The sequence below is a fragment of the Euleptes europaea genome, chromosome 18, assembly GCF_029931775.1.
Source record: "Euleptes europaea isolate rEulEur1 chromosome 18, rEulEur1.hap1, whole genome shotgun sequence".
NCBI lineage: Eukaryota > Metazoa > Chordata > Lepidosauria > Squamata > Sphaerodactylidae > Euleptes > Euleptes europaea.
In genome coordinates, this window is record NC_079329.1 from 26,277,279 (window position 1) to 26,292,180 (window position 14,902).

Sequence of the window (14,902 nt, forward strand, 5' to 3'; positions counted from 1 at the left end):
TCCCATCCACTGTTGGGAAACCCCATGTAAGTCTGAATAGGCGACCAAGCTGAGCTCAAAAACCAATAGATAGATCCTTTGCTGCTTCCCCTGTGCTGGAGAGACTGGTGGGGAGGATGGCTGTCTCCCCCTACCTCCCATGAGTACATTGGAGGCTTGGGTAGGGTAACCAACCTCCAGGTAGGGCCTGGAGTTCTTCTGGGATCACATCAGATCTCCAGAGTACAGAGATCAGTTCCCTTGGAGAAAATGGCAGTTTCAGAGAGTGCATAATATGATGAACCACAGGGACCACGAGAAACTGAAGTCCTAGACTGACATCGCATCCCTACTGAGCTCCTCCGCGAACATTGCCCTCCCAAGGCACCCTCCCCAAATCTCCAGGAATTTTCCAAGCTAGAGCCAGTCTGTTTTGCTGATGCAACTTTGCGAAGGGCCATGCACGGGTGCTCTTTACATAATAAAAAAGGATGATGAAAGTTATGCAAACATGGTATTATTGCTGGCGGAAGCAGGCAGGTTTGCCAGTCTATAGAAACCTCTATCTTGCCCTGCCCAGTGATATGAACTAGGTGTGTGGGCATCTCTTATCCAGATGCCCTTTCCCTCCTTTGCGTCCCACCTTTGAAAAGATGGAATGCCAAGAGATGCGATGGGGGGGGGAACAGTATGCTAAAATGGTGGTATTATCTTTCTGGTGTAAGCCATGCCATCACTTGCCACAAAGTCTTGTAGGCTTTTTACATAAGGATGGTCTGTTCTAGGTAAGAATGGATGCAAACCTGGCAGTAGCAGTACAATCCTAGTTAAATTGTGGAACTCTCTGCCCCAAGATGAGTTGATGGCTGCCAACTTGGAAGGCTTTAAGGGGGGTGGGGGAGTGGATATGTTTGTGGATACTAGTCATGATGCAGACCTATTCTCTCCAGGATCTGAGGAGCATGCCTATTATATTAGGAGCTGTGAAACACGGGCAGGACAATGCTGCTGTTGTCTTGTTTGGGGGCTTTCTAGAGGCACCTGATTGGCCACTGTGTGAACAGACTGCCGGACTTGATGGACCTTGGTCTGATCCAACATGGCCTTTCTTATGTTCTAATCCTAAACAGGTCTCCTCAGAATAAGTCTACCCAATGAGGCTCACCCTCAGGAAAGTTGTTTTAGGGAAGTGGGAAGGTGCAGAAACTACTGTGGCGTAAGAGTACTACATCCCCAAGTCACTGTATCTTTGTGACCTTCAGGTCTCATAAGGGTTCCACTTACCTGCTTCCAGTGAGAGGGCTCCCGCTGATCCTCCCTGTCTGCCCGCAGCTGCTCAAAGGAGCGGCAGAAGGAAACAAGGAGACGGAAGTGGCATTGTACAACACCGCAACATTATTTCTGGCTGGAAAAAAACAGAAGTGACGTGACACTCTAGGAATCCCCAGATCTCTATGGTAACAAGCATAGAGATCAAAGGGATTCCTAGAGTGTCCCCGTGATGCAGTGACCTCCCTTCTGGTTTGGGGGCCAGAAATGACATCATGCAAGGCCATTTATGCCCCTTCGCCCTACAAGACCCTCCTCCTGGTTGCCAGCGACTGGCTGGCAACCCTAAGGTCACTATTCCCAAGGGTGTGTCCACAGATAAAACTCATCATTTGGATTTTTGAAACATCACACAGCGATCTGCATGTGTAAAAATGATGTCAGAGGTCAAACGCTGTTGACAAATGTTTCATATTTCCCATCATAATTTTATCTATTTGTTTACTTCATTGATAGTTTGCCTTTCTTGCTGAGATTCCAGGCAGATTACACAAATTAAAGAACACAGTATAATTCTTACACCATTCAATGCAATAAAACAGGATTGCAAAATGAGCACAATGCAACAAAAAAAGCAAACAATAAACAAGCCGAAACAATATACAATAAACAAAAAAGGGACATACAATACACAGCATAACAAAACTGGATTACAAGATTAGAAAACAATGCCATTAAAAACTGTAAAATACGTATAATAAACAATGCAGCGGAAACGGGCTACAGTTTTCACAGGGATAACTTTAAATAAATTTAAACCATTGCAGTTTAGCTCACTCAGCTGGACGGACGCTGAGCTATAGAGTGACCTGTGTGAACCAGCCTTCAAAATCAGAGGGCAGTGTGGTGTGGTGGTTAGAGCATTTTGAGTTGAGGTCGGAAGCCCAGATTCTTATCCTGACTCAGCCATAAGCAAAAATGCGAACCCTACTGGTGCGCTTGGGAGTCATGGCCGAACTGGATGTGACCTTTGGGAACAAGTTTGGTCCAGGTTCTCCCAGCTTTCTGTGCAGCCAGGCAACAGGTTCGGGGAGCTAATTTTTCAAGTGCCATAGGATTGGGACCACTACATGGGCAGAAGGGGCTTCAGCCTCCCTCCCTGAATTGTTTTCCCAATTAGGGTTGCCAGGTCCCTCTTCGCCACCAGCAGGAGGTTTTGGGGGTGTAGCCTGAGGGGGCGGGGTTTGGGGAGGGACTTCAATGCCATAGAGTCCAATTGCCAAAACAGCCATTTTCTCCAGGTGAACTGATTTCTGTGGCCTGGGCATAAGTTGTAATAGTGGGAGATCTCCAGCCACCACCTGGAGGTCGGAACCCTATTCCCAATCCCAAATGGCCTTGGGTGGCCGTCATTTGTCCTGTTTGGAAGCGGTACGTGCCATATTCTGTGCATGTGCAGCAGCTCCAAAATGGGCAAACAATTCTTCCCCAGGAATGTTTCAGCTCTGCACAGGGGAGGCAAGAGACACCTTCCTCCAGCGCCACATTCCTGAGCCGAATCGGCCCCTGCGATCCTTTAAAAAAAGGGTCCATCCCAGCCACTGAGTGACATTTGGCTCTAGCAGCACAATCCCAAACAAAGATACACCCTTCTAAATCAATGAGTTTCGAAGTGTTTAACTCTGCTTAGAATTGCACTGTACCTTCTAGGGGACTTTTCTTTGCAAGGGACACACTAGCTGTTCTGGAATTTGACCCCTTAGGGGGCTAAAGCCCCCTGGCGTCTATGCAAGGGGGAGGGCTTCTCTTTCTTTCAGGTGACATCGAAAGAAGCAGCTTGGGGGCAGTGAAAAACCACACACCTTGGGTTGGATTCCTCCCATCATGAATATTCAAAACTCTCTCTCTCCAGCACAGCCTCTGTTGGCTTGTGTTGACTTTAGGCGGGAGCGGCTCCCGTCTCGGGTTAACCTTGACATACAGAGCGAGGGAGAGAGAGGTGCAGCCCGGCAAGGTATGTGGCACCTGGGCACACCTGTGTCCCCAGCGCCTGAGATGTGAGAACCACTTTGCCCTGGGCTGCAGGAGCCAAGCCTGCCAGGTTGGCCGCCGAGATCTCGCCCGCCGTCCACTCCCCATCTCTTCTCCATGTCGCTGTTTGCCAACGAGGACTGAGCGGGGGGGCCCCGTGTGTCGGAAGGAGTGTCACAGGCCAAGAGAACAGGTATGTCGCCGGGAGGGAGGTGAAGCTGAGCCACTCGCTGGGACGTTCCGCCTGGGTGCCTCCACAAATGTTTAATTGATCACAGTGCCAGATGGGAAGCCGGCAGGGCGCAGGGGACAGAATTTCGGTTCTGGGTCTACGAGACGTGGGTCCTTCTTAGTGCCCCAACCAGACCGGGTGGACTTCGACACAGCATGGTCTCACCGCTGCCTCGGCCCCTCGGTGTTGTCGTGGGGATAAAACAAGATACAGCTCGCCTTTGAGACAAGGTGGGAAGGCAAACGGAAGATATGGGTGACCGCTCAAGAACCCCTTTCGCACATTGTACGCCAGAGTGGTGTAGTGGTTAAGAGCAGTGGTTTGGGACCGTGGTTTGGAGCGGTGGATTCTGATCTGGAGTACCGGGTTTGATTCCCCAAACCTACACATGAGCAGCAGAGGCTAATCTGGTGAACTGGATTTGTTTCCCCACTCCTATGCATGAAGCCAGCTGGGTGATCTTGGGCTAGTCACACTCTCTCAGCCCCACCTACCTCACAGGGTGTCTGTTGGGGGAGGGGAAGGGAAGGTGATTGTAATCCCGTTTGATTCTTCCTTAAGTGGGAGAGAAAGTCGGCATTTAAAAACCAACTCTTCTTCTACTCTGATAAATCTGCGTTTTAGTCCTGGAAGTCCCCTCCGTTTGGAGAACCGGTTGGTATATGATACATATGTTTGCATACACAAGTTTGTCCACACTTTTCATTAAAAACATGTTTGATGCCTTTTGTGTAAACGTACACATGTATATGAAGCTGCTCTTCTACTGAGTCAGACCCTTGGTCTACCAATGTTAGCATTGTCTGCTCTGACAGGCAGCCACTCTCCAGGGTCTCAGGTTGAGGTCTCACACATCACCTGCTTCCAGATCCTTTGAACTCGGAGATGCCGGGGAAGTTCAGGGACCTTCTGTATGCAGATTGTTTAGAATGTTTATTTACGGCCCTTGGCCAGACCAAAAAAAAAATACATGGACTAAAATGGTCTTACAGACAAAGGTTTACAGTCAGAATCTTAAATCACTTAAAAAATAATAAAATAATAAAATAAATACCATCCAAGTTACATCTGCCGTTTGGACTTAGAGACTACTCTATGGCAACGAATTTTCATTGCTGCCCTACAAAATTTTGCTACCTGAGAGGTGACTGAAGGATTAACTCCTTGTAGGAGCTTTTCGATCTTTTTTCTTTCCCTGTCGGGTCCCATTCTCAGTATGAAGGGCTCAATAAACTTAGAACGAGGTATTGTGTAAAAGTTACAATTCAGGAGAACATGTTCAGTGGTTTCTAAATCCCCGGATTTACAGGGGCAGAGTCTCTCCGCCCTGGGTATCTTCAAATTCCCCCTCTAACATAGCAGAGGGTAAAGCCCTTCTGTATGCAATTTGGACACGGCAGGGATTGAATCGTAGACCTTCTGTATGCAAAGCAGGACCTCTACCACTGAGCCACAGTCCCTCCTAATTCTCCGGGCCTTTCTTCGCCACCTTTGCTTTTTGTTTTGCACATTAAAAACCCCGCCGCTCCTGCCACGTGGCACAAAATCCAAGATCTTCTCTCAAGGCAGTGCTCTTTGCAGCAAGGAGATTACGTTTTTGGGCCAAAGTGCAGTCTTGTGACTTGCGGACAGTGTTACCCCGCTCCCACCCCCAGACAGTGAGCACGACAGGCCTGTGTGGAAAATGGTGATGAGCATGTTCCGTCCTTGTGTTGTACTTTTATTGTTGTACTTTCATTCACAGGTTTGTGTTATTTTATGTTTTTTCTTGCCATGCATTTGAGGCTGAGCGCTCCTTCCAGCCTGGGAATACGGGATGAAAAGGAGGCTGTGCCTTCTTTGGACTGTGTCCTGCTCCCTCCTGGGGTCCGGGGAAAGGTGGGGTGGGAGAGAACATCAGTGCAGAAAACAAAGTGATTTCCAACCTGTTTAGTCATCATAAGAGTCCTGTGGCGCAGAGTGGTAAGCTGCAGTCCTGCAGTCAAAAGCTCTGCTCACGACCTGAGTTCGATCCCGAAGGAAGTCAGTTTCAGGTAGCCGGCTCAAGGTTGACTCAGCCTTCCATCCTTCCAAGGTCAGTAAAATGAGTGCCTGGCTTGCTGGAGGTAAAGTGTAGATGACTGGGGAAGGCAGTGGCAAACTACCCCATAAACATAGTCTGCCTAGTAAACGTCGGGACGTCACGTCTGTTCATCTCAGTTCTTCGGAATACCCCCTCCACGTGGTCTGCCTGCCTATACATATTATCTGACAACTCCTCGTCTCTGTAGAGCTTTTTGCTTGGCTAGATTGAATGCATTACCTTCTATGGTAATGCAGGGCAGAATTCTGAATATACCCTACTCAGACAGGATCTGCCCTTGCTCTTCTGGCTCTATTGACTCATTCGCCCATGCCCTTTTGGAATGCCACTTTTACGAGGAACTTCGATCGCACTATATTTTCCCCCTTTTAATATACAAATCCAATGCCTCTGTGACTGACATAATGCCTTTTTTACTAAGCGACAGGGACCCCAAGGCTACATTGTCAGTGGCAAGATTTGTTTCAGTCCAACATTAGATATATGCTGCTCAAGATCAATTGATCAAGGAGCTTCTAAGGGATAAAAGGAAAGGAAAGTAAACGTCGGGATGTGACGTCACCCCAGTAATGATCTGGGGTTTGCACAGGGGACTACCTTTACCTTTTTTTTTAGTCATCATATGTATGTAAAGTCCTGTCAAGTCTCAGCTGACTTATGGCGACCCCAGGTAGGGGCTTTCAAGGCAAGTGAGAAGCAGAGGTGGTTTGCCACTTAGCTTCCTCTGCAGAGTTTTTTTCCAAGCACCGACCCTTCTTAGCTTCCAAGATCTGACGAGATCGGGCTATACCCTGCCACCTTCCCTCCCTTTAGCTATCATACCTCCCAGCCAATTAATCCTAGCATCTGTGCTCTGTGAAGGACCGGGGCTTTAGACCTATGACCAAATGCTTTTGGTGTACACACACGAGGATAATTGGTGTGGTTTGTTGGGGAAACATCTTCTGGGCATGGAGTAGGGGGTCACTGGGGCTGTGGAGGGGAGGTAGTTGTGAATTTCCTGCATTGTGCAGGGGATTGGAATAGATGACCCTGGTGGTCCCTTCCAACTCTATGATTCGATGAAACCCATTTCAAACCACTTTCGGTCTGGTTGAGATTTGGTGTAGACGTTGCCCAAGAGAGGTCTGTGGTTGTGAGCAAGAGGAAGAGATTTCTTTCTGTTTTCTTTTTTACCACCCCCACTTTCTGGTGGTGCAGATGAGAGGACCTGTACTCCTTTTTTCCCCAGAATGACTTGCCACTACATTCAGTTGGCACAGGGTTGCCAGCTCTGGGTTGGAAGATTCCTGGAGATTTTAGGGGCGGAGTCTAGTTTGGGGAGGGTTCTCAGCACGGTATAATCCCATACAGTCCATCCTCCAAAGCAGCCATTTCCTCTAGAGAACTGATCGCTGTAGCCTGGAGATCAGTTGTAATAGCAGGAGATCTCCAGCCACCACCTGGAGGTTGGCAGGCCTAAGTCGGCAGTCAGGGACGCAGACTCGTCAAGCACTACTTTCATTATTTTTAAAGAGGGACCCACTTCTAAACATACTGTCCTTTTTTGTATCCACTTGCAAAATAACTCCACACTACGTTTAGGGATGCCAACTTCCAGTTGGAACCTGGGGATCCCCTGGAATTACTACAGACTACAGAGATCAGTTCCCCTGGAGAACATGGACGCTTTGTAAGGTGGACTCTATGGCATTGTACCCCACTGAGGTCCCTGTCCTCCCCAGGCTCCATCCCCAAATCTCCGGGAGTTTCCCAGCCTGGATCTGGCAACCCTACTTCCCTACTGGCAACCCTACTTCCCTATTCACTCTGGTGGCCAGGGGGGGACCTGGCAACTACATTTCCCCTCCCCAACATAAAACACAAAGGCTCGGATCCTATGAACGAATTCCGTGCATTCGAGATCGTCTCGCAGCGGGGCACACTTCCTCTTCTGCTAGCTCATCTGTTTCCACAGGATCAATGGTTTTCAATGAGTCCTTGCACATACGTAAGGGGTTGCGGAAGTTGGAGCACGCTCCGCAGCAGAGGCTGTCCAGCGCATGCAGAACTTGTGCATAGGATTCCAAGCCAAGAATCTCACATCCGTTAAAAGTGAACAAATTTACATTTTATGTCTAATGATTTTTATTTATATAGTATTTCTGAGCAACAGGTTGCCTTTCATATCCATTTCACACCTAATGCAGAGGCAAAGCCAAATTTGTCACTGAGCCTTCCAGAGAGGGTTGCCAACCTCCAGGTGGGGCCAGGAGACCCCCCAGAATTACAACTGATCTTCTGACTACAGTGGGGTGGGTCTGTGGCTCAGTGGCAGAGCATCTGCTTGGCATGCAGAAGGTCTCAGGTTCAATCCCCGGCATCTCCAGTTAAAGGGACTAGGCAAGTAGGTGATGTGAAAGACCTACACCTGAGACCCTGGAGAGCCACTGCCGGTCTGAGTAGACAATACTGACTTTGATGGACCAGGGGTCTGATTAAGTATAAGACAGCTTCATGTGTTCATGTGAGATCAGTTCCCTAGGAAGAAATTACAGCTTCGGAGGGTGGACTATATGGTACAGTATACAGCTATGGTATACCATAGTCTAGGAGATGTGGAAGTCCTAGAGTGAATCCTCCCTGCTGTAGATTAGATTAGATTAAATTAGATTAGATTGTTTATTTGCGGCCCTTAGCTAGATAAAACCAGAAACAACCTCCCTGCTGTAGTCACTGCAAATTCTGCCCTTCCCAGTCGTTGCCCCCAAATCTCTAGGAATTTCCCAAGCCAGAGTTGGCCACCCTATGAGGACTTCCTCTCTTAGCTCACCCTGTGCCACCTCCTTCCTCTTGGCCTCATGACCCATTGGCCTCATGACCCACTTTTGGGTCTTGACTCACAGTTTGACAGCCACAGCTTTAGGGCATGTTTATCTGGGTACCTCCTGAGTTGGTGCTTCAACAGGATGTTTTTCCCCTGCCCTATAAGAGCACAGAAAAAGAGATCTTTCACAGTTGAAGAAGACCTTGCACCAAAACAGTTTCAGGTTTTGTGGGTAAGGTTGCCAGGTCCCTCTTTGCCACTGGCAGGAAGTTTTTGGGGAGGAGCCTGAGGAGGGCGGGGCTTGGGGAGTGGAGGAACTTCAATGACACAGAGTCCAATTGCCAAAGCGGCCATTGCCTCCAGGTGAACTGATCTTCATTGGCTGGAGATCAGTTGTAATAGCAGGAGATCTCCAGCTGGTACCTGGAGGTTGGCAACTCTATTTGCGGGCATGGCAAATCTGCCATTACAGGGATTTCCGACGCTAGGTTGGGAAATTTTGGTAGAATTGGGGGGCAGAATCTGGGGAGGGTGGGGTTTGGGGCGGAGAGTGACCTCAGCGGGGTCTAATGCTGTGGAGTTCACCTTCCAAGGCTGCCATTTCCTTCAGGGGAACTGACCTTTTGTCTGGACAGCAATTGTAATGCTGGCAGATTACCAGCCCCCACCAGGAAGTTGGCAAGCCTAGCCATTACCTTGAAATGGGGCCAACCTTTGGGAATAAAATGGGCACACTTTACTAGGGCCTAGCGTGGGTTGCAAACCCATTATCAAGATCTGGTTTCCTTAGGTCACTTCAGAAACGAGCCAGTTTTTTTCCACATGACTCATGAGACTGTACGCACGAAAGAGTGTGGAGGTGTGGGTTGGACGTTTGTGCTGGACCGGGAAAACTGTGCCTCGCCTCTGCTTTGGGATGGCTTTTCCTGGGATGTGTGTGTAAAGTGCCATCAAGTCGCCGCCGACTTATGGTGATCCCTTTTTGGGGTTTTCAAGGCAAGAGACTAACAGAGGTGGTTTGCCAGTGCCTTCCTTTGCACAGCAACCCTGGTATTCCTTGGTGATGCTTCTTATTAATTCAGGAGATTTTTATGCTGCCTCTCCAGAGTCCTGCTCAGGACAGTGAACAATTAAAATGATACTCTCTATAAAAACAACAGAGCCAATAAAACAGCACAATTTTTTTCCATAGAACAAACCTTAGCCAAGAAGCATGCTATCAAATAGCTGGAAAGATAAAACGTAAGAAAATACTGCAGTAAATTTTTAACACACCAGGCTTTTTTGATAGTGGCCCCTACCCTATGGAACAGTTTCTCAGAGGAGGTGTATAAGGCGCCTTCTGTAGTTTCAACAAAATGAGCAAAGGAGGGCTGTTTCAATAGGACTTTACCTGCTGATTTGGCAGGGTTGGCCTCTTGAGATTATTTTGTAAATTCTGCTGGGTTTTGCTGCTTTGGGGCCAGCAAAAGAGGGCTGACATTTTATGAACAGAGTTCATATTGTTTTAATGTACTTTTATTTAGTATTTTCGTTTTAACTGGGAAGCTGCTTTGAGCCCATTTCAAGGACAGGGCAAACTTTCAAAGAATAAATTACTTAACATTCCTGCTTTCTTGGCAACCCGCAGTTTGTCGTTACATCTAGCAAATGGTTTTGCACCTGCCCTATACAAACTGCCCCACAGAGCCACTGTTGGCTGTTGTGAAACTTACATGCAGCCACATAAGTGATGGGATTTTTACAGTGGAGTTGACAGCAGCTCAACAGGGCAGTTTGAGGACATGAAAACAGTGGTGGTGGTGGGGAGACTAAAGCCACTTCTCCCTGCACGATCTGGTCACAGACCCAAAGAGCCCATGTGCGTCCAGGAGGCACAAAACTCCCATCCCTTGTGTGGGGTTGCCAACCTCCAGGTACTAGCTGGAGATCTCCTGCTATTACAACTGATCTCCAGCCGACAGAGATCAGTTCGCCTGGAGAAAATGGCCACTTTGGCCATTGAACTCTATGGCATTGAAGTCCCCAAGCCACACCCTCCTCAGGCTCTGCCCCAAGAACCTCCCGCCAGTGTTCAAGAGGGACCTGGCAAGCCTACCCATGGGTGATACTAAGATTTTGTAGTCCTTTGTAAGATACAGCTGGTGCCTGAAGTGGTTCTCAGGAGCTGCCCATCTAATTTTGTCGATTGTAGGTGATATCAACTGTACTATTTATTTCTCCCTCCGATCCTGAACATTACAGAACAATCTGAAAGCCAAGACCATACAATGAACTATCCTGCAATAAAAATACGGTACCTAAAGCCCTACTGCATGTAAATCAATTAAGGCGAAACGGTAACTGCACAGCAAACACCTTGCTTAGCTTCCTCCAGCTTTCATGGTGAAAGGAGTCGGGGAGGGGCCATGGCTCAGTGGTAGAGTATCTGCTTGGCATGCAGAAGGTCCCAGGTTCAATCCCTGGCATCTCCAGTTAAAGGCACTAAGCAAGAAGGTAATGTGAAAGACCTCTGCCTGTGACCCTGGAGAGCCACTGCCGGTCGGAGTAGACAATACTGACTTAGATGGACCCAGGGTCTGATTCAGTATAAGGCAGCTTCATGTGCTCAAGTGTTCATGTTTCGCTTTAGTGCCGAATGTTTTCCCACCGGCCTCGACCTCCAGGAATTGTTGCTTTGGTATGGGATGGATACACACGCAAAGGCACACAGGAACCCAACCTTCCGTAAACCTCGTCCCCAGGGCTTGCCAGCCTGCATGGTTCGCGACTGCAGCACCGTTTGCTTACAGACCAATCTCGAGAGAGATCACAGGGAGCGCGACACCTTCGGCAAACACCTGGGAGAGATCCTGATGGAGGCGGCTTTGATCCGGGGAAGAAGCCAAGATTACAGAAACAAACCAGCTGCCACCGTCTAGTCAAGGCTGGCTTTTCTGGAAAGGCCAGGTGATAGGCCCCTTTCTGGCCAACTGGTTTGCCCTCCTAGCATGCGCTTCTGTGACATTGGAGGCCCAAATGACTACCTTGACAGCTGTCAAGACAGGAAGCAGACTGCCGCAGAACAATCAGAGGGTGTTCGCTCCCCGGTCAGTCCAGAAACGGTAGGGTTGCCGAGCTCCAGGTACTAGCTGGCGATCTCCTGCTATTTCAACTGATCTCCAGCCGATAGAGATCGGTTCACCTGGAGAAAATGGCCGCTATGGCAACTGGACTCTATGGCATTGAAGTCCCTCTGCTCCCCAAACCCTGCCCTCTTCAGGCTCCACCCTAGGGTTGCCAACCTCCAGGTACTAGCTGGAGATTTCCTGCTATTACAACTGATCTCCAGCCAATACAGAACAGTTCACCTGGAGAAAATGGCTGTTTTGGCAATTGGACTCTATGGCGTTGAATTCCCTCCCCCTCCTAAACCCCGCCTACCAGTTGTCCTTCAATCCACCCTCTCTATAACTTATCCTCATAGTGTTTCTTCCTCCTGGTTGCTCTCCTACCCCTCCTTTCTCTCTTTGCACAGCCTCTGGGGTTTACCTGGTTTTTTTTTCTTTTTTAGCCATAATGTCTGCACATGTGCAGATGTCACTGTTTTCTTTGGGGAGGGGGTGACCCCCATTTTTATAAATTAGTTTTCATGTTTTTCTGCAAAATCAGGTTTGCATATACCATAGCTGTGGGTGGTCACACTGCTTGCAGCTTTTTTTGATCCGCACAGGAATGTCACCGTTGCTATCATTTATTTATTTATTTGCTTCTGTATCAGATGTACGATGATAGGTAGCTGGGTCAGTCCAAAGCTTGAGCCATAAACAAAATGATATCATACCTATTATCACACAAAAGACCTCGAAATCTTGCATGGTGTTGTTATTTCAGTTGACTATAATGAAAGGTACTTGATTACTTTTTGGCTTTAGCATTTATGCAACTCAAGGGTTCTGAGAGGGGAGGGGGCTGTGGCTCAGTTTGTAGAGCATCTGCTTGGCGTGCAGAAGGTCCCAGGTTGAATCCCCAGCATCTCCAGTTAAAAGGCCTAGGCAAGTAGGTGATGTGAAAGATCTTCTGCCTGAGACCCTGGAGAGCTGCTGCTGGTCTGAGTAGAAAATACTGACTTTGATGGACCAAGGGCATCTGATTCAGTATAAGGCAGCTTCATGTGTTCATGTGAGAGCTTCCTCAAGATCTTTGCAACCATCCCATTCTCCCTTATGTTTCAGTAAATTGCATGAAAATGTTTGTCCGCATGGAGAGTGGTTAGGTTTGACAGGTCCCTTCATCACTAGTGGGAGGTTTCTGGGGCGGAGCCTGAGAGGGACAGGGTTTGGGGAGGGGAGGGACTTCAATGCCGTAGAGTCCAATTGCCAAAGCGGCCATTTCCCCCAGGTGAACTGATCTCTATTGGCTGGAGATCAGCTGTAATAACAGGAGATCTCCAGCTAGTCCCTGGAGGTTATCAACCCTAGGAGTGATGGTGGTTACAATCGTGCAAATGCAGAATGTTTCTATAATTTAAAAATGAGCCCACCATCTTAGAAGAGTCAGTGTTTGAAGATGGGAAAGACACAAAAGGTTTGTCGGGAATTGTGGCAGACAACTGGACTCAAGCAAAATGCAACAAGGGACGATTTCCCACGGGTGTGTTCCTATCATCTTGAAAATGGTCATCTGCGGAACGGCCAGGGACTACATTCTGCAGTTAATAAGCAGCAGCCAGAAGGTGCTTCTCCCCCACCCACCCCCATCCCTAGAACTTAGAAAAACTGGCCTCAGTAGGGTTGCCATGTCCCTCTTCGCCACCAGCGGGAGGTTTTGGGGGTGGAGCTGGTGGACGGCGGGGTTTGGGGAGGGGAGGGACTTCAATGCCATGGAGTCCAATTGCCAAAGCAGCCATTTTCTCCAGGTGAACTGATCTCTGGGATGGTTGCAAAAATCTTGAGGAAGCCTGAGGAGGGTGGGGTTTGGGGAGGGGAGGGACTTCAATGCCATAGAGTCCAATTGCCAAAGCGGCCATTTCCTCCAGGTGAACATCTCTATTGGCTGGAGACCAGTGGTGATAGCAGGAGATCTCCAGCTATTACCTGGAGGTTATGCAATATATATATATATATATATATATATATATATATATATATATATATATATATATATATATATATATATGTGTGTGTGTGTGTGTGTGTGTGTGTGTGTGTGTGTGTATACACACACACACACACACACACACACACCTCTGCTGAAATACCCATGGTTTTCCAGCATTACCTGGAGGTGGCAAACCCTAGGAGGAAATGGTTGTCTGGAGGATGAACTCTATGGCATCACATCTCTACTGAATACCCTCCCCATACTCCTCCCTCCCAAGGAACCCTCCCCAAACCTCCAGGAATTTCCCACGCTAGAGTTGGCAACCCTAATTCATGTGATGCAGCCCACAGATTAGGAAAGAAACAACCCCAGGCTCTTGCCTAGACTCCTTGTGCTAAAAATCTGCCCTGTATTCATTACCAGTAACAAAAACTGGGATTTAGCAGGAAAGGTGTCACAGGATTTGGTATTTTACCTCAAAATTCTAGACTTGCCCCATTGGGAATAAGAACCAAGCAAAGCCACCAACTGTCGGTAACCCCCCGTTGCTTTTGTTTCCTTCCCAAAGGCTGCCGGAGTTCTTTCAGACAGCTGCCATGGCGGAAAATAATTACAGCTGGTGGAAACTGACCTTCCTTCGGAAGAAAAAATCCACCCCCAAAGTCTTGTACGAAAGCCCCGACATCTATGCCGTCACCAACAACGAGAACCAGCCGGAAGGTACGCTCGCAGACGCCGGCGGCGGCGGACCTGGGGAACACGAATTCAACGCCCGGCTAGAGAAGATTGTCGACAAGAGCACCAAAGGGAAACATGTCAAGGTCTCCAACTCGGGCCGCTTCAAGGAAAAGAAGAAAGTGAGGCCCATGTTGCCGGAGAACCCCAATCTCTTTGTGGACAGTCAGCAGGACGAGAAATGAAAGGTGTATGAAGGAGAGGTGTTCCCTCGTACTCCCTCATTTGAGGACCTTCCACTGATCATGAGGAGCCTCTGACACGTCCATGTCATTAATTCCGCCAACGCTGTCAACGAGGGGCCATCTGCGGTCGCAGGTTGATGCCCCGATTTTCACTTGAAAAGAAGAGAATGAACTTTATTATTGTTGGGTTTTTTTTTTAATTTAAGGAATAAAGCTAATTGTGTATTTAAAAATGCAAACTGGATGGGTAATTAACAGTGGAGGATGGAAACTAAACCAGGGGTACAGCAGAATGCAACACGATTTAGGAACACTTTGTAAAGGGTCATTAATTAATCCCAATCATTCATTAAAGGTAAAGGTAGTCCCCTGTGCAAGCACCGGGTCATTACTGACCCATGGGGTGACGTCACATCACGACGTTCACTAAGCAGACTGTGTTTACGGGGTGGTTTGCCAGTGCCTTCCCCAGTCACCTTCCCTTTACCCCCAGCAAGCTG

The 14,902-nt window shown here is 48.3% G+C and overlaps 2 protein-coding genes across 2 annotated transcripts in view; one reads left to right on the forward strand and one right to left on the reverse strand.

Annotated features, from left to right (window-relative positions):
* Window positions 1-8,452, reverse strand: part of CDK5RAP3 (CDK5 regulatory subunit associated protein 3) — a 41,632-nt gene extending 33,180 nt beyond the window's left edge. Inside the window, 3 exon segments of the mRNA XM_056864630.1 lie at window positions 1,264-1,311; window positions 3,284-3,402; window positions 8,407-8,452. Coding sequence (XP_056720608.1) covers window positions 1,264-1,311; window positions 3,284-3,402; window positions 8,407-8,452 — 213 coding nt within the window.
* PRR15L (proline rich 15 like) lies at window positions 3,452-14,402 on the forward strand. Its single transcript, XM_056863557.1, has 2 exons — window positions 3,452-3,472; window positions 14,051-14,402. The coding sequence occupies exon 2, from the start codon at window positions 14,079-14,081 to the stop codon at window positions 14,400-14,402; it is 324 nt and encodes a 107-aa protein (XP_056719535.1). The 5' UTR covers window positions 3,452-3,472; window positions 14,051-14,078.
* The last annotated feature ends 500 nt before the right edge of the window (window positions 14,403-14,902 follow it).